General features: G+C 65.4%; 1 protein-coding gene across 1 annotated transcript in view; it reads right to left on the bottom strand.

The window, feature by feature from the left end:
- LOC119109836 (band 4.1-like protein 5) overlaps positions 1-10,419 on the bottom strand; it is a 28,622-nt gene that overhangs the window by 898 nt on the left and 17,305 nt on the right. The window contains 8 exon segments of the mRNA XM_037233589.1: positions 140-274; positions 854-1,236; positions 1,704-1,759; positions 1,762-1,846; positions 2,637-2,668; positions 2,670-2,739; positions 3,639-3,727; positions 4,339-4,426. Of these exon segments, the coding sequence (XP_037089484.1) occupies positions 140-274; positions 854-1,236; positions 1,704-1,759; positions 1,762-1,846; positions 2,637-2,668; positions 2,670-2,739; positions 3,639-3,727; positions 4,339-4,426 (938 nt within the window).

Genomic DNA, 10,419 nt, shown 5'->3' with positions numbered 1-10,419 from the left:
AAACACTGAGCCCGTGCCCACTGGCAGGGAGGACGTCCAGTTCAGCTCGGCGTCAGCCCGATGGCGCGCCAGTGGGGGTGTCTCGCCGCGACACATGAGCGGCACCTCACGGGCGCCGGCCGGCTCTCCTCACCTGCGCCGCCGGTGCCGGCCGGCGAGCCGTCGGTGGCGTCTGCCAGTGTCGGCGCGGCCTCGCCCTCACGCTGCAGACTCGAGATGAGGGCGTCCAGCTGGCTGGTCTCGGCCGGCGTCGCCTGCCGCGCCTCGGCGCCGCCTGTCGGCAGGCAGCCGAAGCTCAGCCAGCGGCCTCTCCGCTCGTGGGCGCCATCAAAACAGCCAGAGAAGGAGCTCGATTCTCTGGTGCACGGAGTGATTCACAGGCGGTCGAGCGATAGCCATGTAGATGCTGCACTTAACTCGTCAGCCGCCTTCATTACCTCGGCGAGCACGCAGTATGGATGACGCGACGCCAAGGGAGAGGGCTGCTGTGTACATCTGCCCGGACACGTGGCTGCCAGGCAGTCAGCATACAAGGACAGCATCGGCAACTTCCAGATGAGTACAATAGCATCAGAATTGACGCCACAAGACTGACAGAGCTGATGCTACGTTACTGATGCTAAGAGCATTGTTGAACACCAGGCAGCGGGAATCAAGCTTACAACTTTAATGCAGCAGACAGCAGAATAACTTTGATGATGAAATTCCCCGGGCGAATGAGCCTTTCAATGCACGGTTATGAACGCAAACTATGTGGTAGCGCCTGCCATACAGTCGCCACAGGCCAACAAGCAGGGGTGCCTAACCGCCACCCGCCCCGGACCACAAGCGCCGGCCGGCTGTCCGCGCCTACCTGACTTCTGCGCGGCGGCCGCAGCCGTGTTCAGCTGCTTCGGCAGTGTGCCTCCCGTGCTGTTGGCCATCTTGGTCAGCGTACCGCCGCCGCCGGCGGCCGGCGCCGTCTGGGCGCCGCCGGTGCCGTTGGTCTGCTTAGTCTGACCGGCGGCCGCCGCCGGCCTCGGCAGTGTGCCGCCGCCGGCGCCGGCGGCCGCCTGTTTCTGCTGACCGCCGTCGTCGCCGCCGGCCGCGGCTCGCTCCGTTTTGCCGACGTCCTGCTTCAGCCGCTGGCGGATCATGTGCGACTCGCGCACGCTGTAGCGCCGGCTGGGCCGCCGCTCGAACTGCACTGTGCGTCGCGCCCGGCCCTGGTACGTCGTCTGGTACTCGGTGCGGCCGCTGTCGACGCCGGATCCGTTTAGACGGATGCCAGCCGGCCGGTGGCATCGCAAGACACGGCCGGGTTTTGGCCACCGGGATACGGACGACTCGGCCGGGCACACGGGACAGATGCACGCACGAAACAAGCCTGAATGGAAGCGAATCAAGGCACAAGCCTCGACACCACAAGTTCGCTTTCGTTGACACGTCCTACTGCTCAAATTCATGACATCGAGACACAACACGCGGGGGGGGGGGGCAAGCTAATTACTGTGTCCAAGTTGAAACATTCTGGACCACTATAACGCCTGAAACGGGTCACCCGGCAAACGTCTCCGTCCAGGAGCTTCGACCCGACTAAAAACCAGTGTCGACTTGCCATCAGGCCGTGGCAGCAGATGGACTGGGTGGGGGCCGCAGAGGACGGCCGGCGGCCCCGGCCCGGGGCCGGCCGGTCGGCGAGTCGGCGCCCCAACCCGGCTCACCTGTAACGCGGAACCTGAGAGCCCATCCGGAAGAAGTTCTGGGCGCGCGCTCGGGCGCCTTGGTGGACGCCTTCAGCCGGAAGAAAGCATGGTGCTCGATGGCGCACTTCCACAGGTGCTTGGCGGCCTTATTGTTGTACAGCCTGGAAACGAGAGCGGGTGACGGTCGTAATGAAATCGTGCCGCAGCCACCAACCACTCCCGGCAAGCCAGGAGACGCGCCCAGAGCCGCACGATCCAAAACATCCGACTACAACAGCACGCAAGGCGTGCAGTGAATCCGTCAGCCATCGGTGGCACCAGCCGGCGGCAGCCATCAGAGCGGAAGCCGTCTCCGCCGCGTACGGTGAACCTGTTGCGTCCGACGCATTCAGACGCGCCAGAGCGAGACCGATACCATGCACGTTGACGGGATGCCAGCGTCTACGTCTGAAGCCTATGCTGCCAGCGAGGGCCCAACAACACGCACTGGCATTGGCTGCGGGACGGACAGAGCAGGAAATCGTACACCACCGTCACAGCGGGCCGCACAGCCCCGGTCCTCTCGCCAAACGATCGGCGAGCGCGGGAAGGCCTGTCGCTCGGACGTTGCCGTTTCTCCAACGTCGGATGTTGACAGTCGTAATCTTCGTCACGCGCCCACGCCCGCCCTCACGCAGTTTGTCCCGCTCCCTTGTCCATTCGAGCATGTGACACGACCGCGCGGCCACTGCCTGCGACAACACAGCGGCCGGGCTGGCCGTGATCGAGGCCGCCGGCAGCGACGGCCCGTCCCAGCCCGGGAAAGCGGACGGCACCAGCCGGCGCCGTTCCGTGGCAGGGGAGAGCAGCGGCAGCCGGCGCCCCGCCCTTCCCCTCCAGCTGCGTCGTCTGTCCCGCCCCGGGTCACCGACGAGCCACACCAGCCGGTCACAACACAACCCCGCCGCCCACCTGAAGACAAAGGTGTGCTCCTGCTCGCGGCCCCTCGTCATCGTCCTCCACCACCACCAGCGTCAGCTTCTTCTTCTTGAAGTCGAGCCGATTGATCTTGGGCCTGCGACGCGTGGAGCTCGTCAGTCAGAGCGACACGCACACAACTGAGACGGCAAACTGACGAGCACGGACCCCCGTAAACCGTTTGCGACACGCAACAGCGCAGGGATCCTTTCTCTGTTATCACCACCTGGCTGCAGCATCCTCTATACGCGCAACAAACCCGGCCCCGTGTTCAGCTGCTTCGGCAGTGTGCCTCCCGTGCTGTTGGCCATCTTGCATCTTGGAGTTTCAGTCCACGACACATGCAAAATGCGGTTTCACAAGACAGACCGGAGTATCGGTTAAGACCGAAATGCCAGAGGTGGCACGCGGTGGGGCCGACACGCCAGCGGTGGCACGCGGTGGGGCCGACACGTCAGCGGTGGCACGCGGTGGGGCCGACACGCCAGCGGTGGCACGCGGTGGGGCCGACACGTCATCGGTGGTGGCATGCGACACCGACGTGACACGGACCGGCGCGCCGCCAAGCCGACCAGCGGCGGCCCGACAAGCCGCGGCGCCCATTGCCGACGCCTCGCCCCGTATCTCAGTGGCGATCGGCAGCGGGCGGCCGGAGACAGTCACGACTCGGACAGACCACTGTGCCCTGTCGCCGCTTCGCGCGGCCGAGCACGGCCGACCAGCGTCCAGACAGAGAGCACGTGGCCCGTGGGATCGGCAGCCACTGACTGATGCCTCAGACGGATAGACACGGACAGGCAGGCAGACCGACACAGCAGGCACACGACAATAAAGAACATGTGGGACGGGCACACAGACGGCGACGGGGAAGAATAAGCAGTGAAGCAGACGACACAAACAGTGGACAGATGTTTGCACCGCACGCGTTAACACCCAAAGGCCGGCCACTTCTCAAAACAGACGCCACCCTCTTTCTGGCGTCGGGTGAGAGCTCACCAGAAGAAGAGGCCGATCTTCTGTTGGCCCTCGAACACGAGGATGCCGGTGGGCGTGAGACCCAGCGAGTACTCCGACATGTCCTTGCCCTGGCGACAGCGGGAGCCGGGCGTCACTCAGACCCGGCCCTCGACCCAGATGACTACCGCGCCGCCCCGGCGCGCCACCCACGCCACACGCTGCGCCGCCCCGACCGACGCGGCTTCAAGCAGCGGTTGACCTGTGGCGTCGAGTGTGGGCGGCGCCCGCCTGCTCGTCCAGCCCGCCGGGCCACCCGCTCCGGCCGGCTGACGGGCGTCCCCTGAGCCCGACACCGGCGCCGGCGACCGGGCGTGTCACGGCGGCGGCCGGCACGACCGGTCACCGGCGGGCCTTCGTCAAAGCCCTGCGCATGCTTCACTGGTGACCATTCTGACAGCAAAGCGAAACACGCTGTTTGCTATCAGCAACATGCTATGAGGCATGCGTATCAGATGTGCATGATTTGAAGACAAACACGTATGAACTGCACATTCCCAAACAGGAAACATGACGGTCTCGCGAAATACGGGGCTACATCTTACTCACAGCTCACTCCAAGTGAACGCCATTCCGGGGCACGTCTAGCGCTAGTCTTTTTTCGACAAAACATTACAAACCCTTGACGATACGATGCACATCAGACACGCCCGTCACGCAGATTCAGCCGGCAGCAACTCACCAGCACGGTGTGCATGTCGACGCCGTACATCTCCAGCCACTTGACGATGTTCAGGAAGTTGGTCTCCGCCTGAGCCGGAGTCTGACCTCTGGAAACAGAGCAGACACACGCTCAGAGACAGCGCCTCCACCGCGGCGACGGCGCGCGCGCAGCAGGCCGGCCGTAGCCGGGGCGCGCGCGGTCGGCCGCCGCCGGACCGCCAAACTCGCGACGGCCGGTCGGATGCACGGTCACAGACGGTCACGGTCCGCGCGCCGGCCAGTTCGGCCGGCCGGCCCGACCTCGGCCGACAGCCGGCGGCGGTGGACGTCTGGCCGGCCGCCTGGCGCAGCCGCCGGCCCCACGTCGACTCGCCTGCCGCGCAGCGCCCACCGCCGGCCAGCTTCCGGTGAGCCATCAGCGTCGACAAACAAGACTCGAGCGTGGACCGTTTCCAAAGCCTGCCAAAACGTGGAGCGGCTGCTGGCGGGTGGCGGGCGTGGAACGGCGTTCGAACGGGACGTCCACCCGCGTCCGGCTAGCGGCCTGCAGCCGAGCTGGGTCGACTCGCGACGGTGGCCGGGGTGGGACGTGGGGGCGGGGCAGCGCTGGTGGCCGCGCGGCCCGGCCTTGTCCTTGTCCGCGCCCGCACCACCCCCGCTGCCGCCGCCTCTGTGGATCACCGGCCATGCGTCAGCGCCGTAACCTTGGCAACGACCAACGCCGGGTCATCAGCCGCGGCCGGCGGCGGCGGCGGCGGCGGCGGGCGGTGTCGCCGCGCGCCGGGCCCGCTCTCACGGCCGGGCGGCCCCGCCGCTCGGGTTCCGGCCGGCGTCGTAATCAATCTGGCGCGCGCCGCGAACCTGAGCCCAGCGCCCGACGGCACTGGTGGTGGCGCAACAGCAACGCCAGTGCCGTGTCCGGCACCGGTGCACCGGCACGGCGCCGCCGAGAAAGCCCGAGCCACGGCCAGAGCCAGCGCCGGCGTGAGCTCGAGGGCGGTGGCCGTGGCGAGTGCAGGCGGCGGACAGAGCTCCCACCGCGGCCGCTTACGCTGAGCCGGCGGGGGCCGTCAGCCGGCAGTCGGCAGTCGTTCCGGCCTGCCTGCCTGACGGCACACGTCATGATATGCTGAGTGCGCACCGCGCGGACCGTTCTGGGAACCGGGCGCGCCTGTCGTCCGGCTGCCGGCGCCGGCCGCCGAGAGCGGAGCACCACGCCAAACACGGCCACTAGCCGGGCCGCAGCGGGAAGACCAGCATGGGCCGGGGCGGCCGGCCGACCGACACAGCACGCCCCGGCGCCACCACCGCCCGGCACACGGCGACGCCTTCTAGCGCCCCATCCGCAGCGGGGGCTCCAACTCAGCGGACACGGAGCCATGGCGGACCGCAAAGAGCACGCGTACTGCGCTTAGCAAATATGGAAGGGTCTGCTGCCGCCGGTGTGCGACCGGCGCCCCGCCTGGGGCGGCTGACTGGAGTCGGCTGGGCTGGCGGTCTGCGCGCACAGCTGGCTGGCAGCGGCAGCTCGAGCCGGCCGGACCGGGCCGGCGGCGCACCCCGTCTGACGTCACCGGTCATCCGGCCGGCCGGCTGCCAGCGCCCACGGCCCCAGTGTTCAGACGGCGGCGAGCACCGAGATCCCGTGCAGCAGGGGTAGGGGCTCAGACAGCAGGCAAGGCTGTGGCCGGCGCGCATTTTTGGAAGGCATGACATAACGCAGACGTTATTTACGCGACACCAACCCGAGCAAAAATGTCCGGAAATCAATCGTTAAAATGTTAACACTAGCAATGCAGGTGAGAATCACTAGAGCTGTCATGCACGACCGCTCGAAAGCGTCGAAAAAATGCCGCTCTTTACAGTATGCGATCCACGTGTGAATGTGACCAAAAATAAATATTGTCCGCATTCGGTGCGTATTGAGCCGGCGAGCGTTGATGACATGCTCTGCCACCAGCATTATGCGTAACCTTCCGGCTGATGACTTTTTCGTGTGGCTTCAAGGCCACAGCCATTGTTGACAGACTTGGCACAAAGCCCATTACCGTCCCGTCAGACCTCTGCAGAACTGAAGGCGAAGGAAAACACGTGTCCACAATGGCGACAGCGGGACCAGAACGGCATTCACCATCCACAAGTCATGGAGCATCGCGCTGCGCCATCTCCCCACTGGGAGGAGCAGGGAAGGGGAGGGGAGGAGCCGGGGTGCGACGGGTGAGACTGGGAGCGACAGCTCGTCGGGGTGATGCGTCAGCCGCTGCACCCACAGCCTCGCTCTCCTTTCACTTCGTCATCGAGACCAGTCACCGATCAAGATCGCCGGGGTGACCCGGGCGGCGGGCCGCGGTCTCGACAAGCCAGAGGGCACCGAACACTCTTCTGCACGCCCCAGTCCCGGCGGCCGACGCGCCAGGACGGGGGCGCTGGCTCGGACGGAGGCCGGGCGGCCGCGTCTCCGTCCAGCGGCGCCGCTCCCAGCCGGGTCGGAGGCCGAGGCTGGTGCCGGCCACGCCCGGCGTCGCGTCACCCCACCGCCGGCTGGCCGGCGCCGCCGCACCCCTCCCGGCGACAGTGCCGGTCACGGCCCGGCCTCCGGCTCTCGGCGTCGGGGCGCCAGCCGTCCAGGGCCCGGTGTCGGCTCGCCCGACGGCCTCGGTGTTAGTTACGGGCCACGCTCCACCAGCGGGCCACCGGACGCCATCGGTCCCCGCCCGCGGCGCCGAGCCCAACACACGGCTGCATTACCGCCCCATGCACGACACGGGCAAGTGTCACGAGGCCTGTCCTAAATCACGCCAATATTTACATCCATATGTGAACTCGACGCGCCACGGTCGGTGCTGACTGTTGCGTCTTTACATAACAAGAACGCCTGACGTGTTTAAGCCATGACGATTCGTTACACCAGCCGGCACCCCAGTCAGCCAGCCAGCGAGTTAGGCAGCGAGTTAGCCAGCGAAACAGTCAGTGAGCTGGCAAGTCATCCAGCAAGCCAGCTGTACCAGCCTGGGCTGCCCGGCCACCCCACAGTCGGCGCCGCCCGACTGAGCGATGAGTCCAATGAGGACAGTTGGCACAGGTGCAGTACCCAGCCGGGGCACGCTCGACCCCAGGCCGGTGAGGTGCCCAACAGGCTCGATCCGTGGCACAGCACCGCCACAGGTCGGACCTACAACTCATGCAAGTGAAGACGTCCCCAAAGCCCGGTTCCTCACTGGCATACGCCCCGAGTTCCGACAATTGAGGTACTATCACAGATACACGCCAATGGGGAACGCCCCTATTCCAAATATGGGGCACAAGTAGAATCGGCTGATCCAAGCCCTCGAAGACCTGTAGCGCGCAGCAATGGCGCATTGGAATGCCATTCAGTTATTTGCATGTGATATGTAGCTACATACATCATTATAGATCACACCTCCCACATGCGATCGAGACCTGCCTGTTTGCTGGATATACAAGGCCGCCAACACCGCATCAACCGTTGCTATGCGTTGCTACGTCAGCACCAACGACTCGCTCATAAACAAACACACACTTCGCCTCTCGGCCGAGTCGGAGATGGGCTTGGGTTGTGACATCATAGGTAAGGAATGGGCTCACTCCGAAGTAAGGCAGGGGCTCCCATTGATTTATGGAGAATGAGGCTCGGACGTTTCAGGATTACGGCCACGCCCAGCCCGACCCAGCACGGATCTGAGTCATGCCGAGAATGTTCCCAGGTCAGCTGGATCTGCGACAGGCACGCCGTCCGACAGGTCACTGTCAAGAACGCACCACTACCAGGACAGGTCGGGTCTACGGTCTCCGGCCAGATCGGGTCACCGTCAGGCTGTGGAGCCGGCCAGAAGTGCAGCCAAGACTCCCGCTGCGAATGCGGCACATCCAGATGCCGCGGCTCTCAACCTTCTCCGTCTGCCAGGCCCACCCAACCAATGCAAGCCTCAGTTCGGGGGAGTCAGGTAGCGGCCCAAGTGCCCGAGACCACGCCCCGTGGCGGGTCACACGAGCGGAGCGCTGCCGCCCGGCGCCGGCCGGTACAGTTAGGGTCGCCGGAGGTCGGCCGGCCGCAGCCAGCTGACCGCCGGCGGCCTCGAAATGAGAAGCGGTCGCCGGCGCCGGGGCGTTCGAGACGGGTCGCCTCGGGTGTGACGGGGTAATACCGCGACATGTCACCGCCGGGCAGCTTAGTGAAGACGCCTGCATATCCGACTGCTCACAACGTAGGTGCGTCACCTGGCTTCGATCACTCTCGTTTCTGGAGACTTTCGTTCCGCCTCTCTCTCCGCCTTTCTATCTTCGGGCTTCACGACCTGCCTCTCGCGCCGTTATCGTCTACACACCTCCACGCCCGTCGACCCCCTGTCCGGCCGTCGGACGTCTGGGCCGTCCCACGCCTGACCGTCGGCCACCCGCCGCTCGCCGTCGGCCGGGCGGCGGGTGGCCGTCCCCCGGCGCAGCTCCATACGCAAGGAAGCCGTGCCTGGGCGCGACCAGGGCTTCCCTACGAAGCCGCGACTCCGACGCCGCGCCGACCGCCCGGCCAGCCGGCTAGCGCGGCGCCGTGCAGCGCAGGGCGGGCGGGCGGGCGGGCGGGCGGGCGGCGCGGCGGCGGCGGCGGCCGGGCTGGACGGTTGGCCGCTCGGCCCGGCGCCAAATATGGCCGACCCGTGCATCTCTGGGCGGCGCGTGGCGGCCGCGCCCGCCGGCCGCAGAGGGCCGGACTGGGACCGGCGGCCACAGTCGAGCGGGGTCAGGCGGGGCACGCTCTGCCGCTGGGCCGACGGCCGGCACCACCCACGTTTCCGCTAACGAAGGTGGCTTTTCGGTTATCTTAGACGGGGCCGCAGATGTTGGCTTCGCGACCCTGTACATAATTGAGAAGCCTACTTTTGTATGACTATGAAAGGCGCTGTGAAATCATGACATTCAGTCATCACAGGTAATGAAGGAGGACTCTTTTTTAGATGATCTTAGACGAGGTCACAGCAAGCGGTGGCCTTCCATATAATTGAGGAACGTTTTTGTTTTCGGATCTAAAGACGCTGAGAAAACATGAAAATAAGACCCCACAAAGCGGCAAAACCCCGATTAGACCAATTACAAGCGGCGCAGCGTACCGCTGGATAGTGCGATATCGGGACTGGTGGAGCGGGGCGCGTCTTACCCACTCTCGCCTAGATCGGGTCTCCTCCCCTCGGGAGCGCGACACCAGATGTGCGGCCCCGTGCCGGCCCAGTCGTCGCCTGACGTCGGTAGAGACAGGACGAATCGCCACCGTCTATGGGCATTTCAGACAGTCTCGTAGCTCTCCGTTGAGAGCGGCGCGCCGCAGCGTCCCGCCGCGTCTTATGCCTTCAGCCGAGGAGACTCGCGTGCGGGATGCCCGGAAGGACACGTCCAGCCGCGAGCCGCCGGTGCTCACGGCACTGAACGGCCGGTGCCTCATGATGCGCCGCACAGAAAAATAGCCGAATCAAGCCCGGATTACGACGGCAATCCAGACTCTTATCGCGCGAGCCCTGAGCGTCTTGGTAGCGCCGACTTCTTTCACCGAGACGCAGATCTGATGAAGATTGGCACGGCTGTAGCCCGGCGACGTTTGTGGTGTAGCCAGTGCCGTTCGGGCACGAGCCAGCAGGGGCAGAGGAGGCCGGCCAGGCTGCACCTCCACGCCGTGCTCAGATCAGGTAACCTCCGTCCACTCCGGCACCCGCGCAACTATGCCACCGCCGGGTCGTGACCTGGTCCCAGCCGGCGGGCGGCCGTATCAGCCACTCGGCCCAGACCCGGCCGCATTCCAGCGGAGGCGGGGAGGGGCAACAGACGCACAGGACTGTCTGAGTCGAGGGTCTCTCCCCGTAATCAGCAGCGTATCTAGATCACAAGCGCGTGCGCTTCACCGGATTCTGAGCTCCCGTGTGGCAGATCACGACGTGCCACACCTAGCGGAAAAATTTCCTTTCGAAGCAACATTCGAAGCAACATAGACGTAGCTGACACATGCACGTTGCTGCATATAATGCTGAGGGCTCGCCTTCTACAAACACAACACAACAAATAGTCACGCCCCTTCACGCGTGAGTTTGAGTACTTG

The sequence above is a fragment of the Pollicipes pollicipes genome, unplaced genomic scaffold (genome assembly GCF_011947565.3).
Source record: "Pollicipes pollicipes isolate AB1234 unplaced genomic scaffold, Ppol_2.1 Scaffold_7231;HRSCAF=8579_pilon_pilon_pilon, whole genome shotgun sequence".
Lineage (NCBI taxonomy): Eukaryota > Metazoa > Arthropoda > Thecostraca > Pollicipedomorpha > Pollicipedidae > Pollicipes > Pollicipes pollicipes.
The sequence above is the reverse complement of the archived record's forward strand: the minus strand, read 5'-3'. Positions and strand labels throughout refer to the sequence as shown.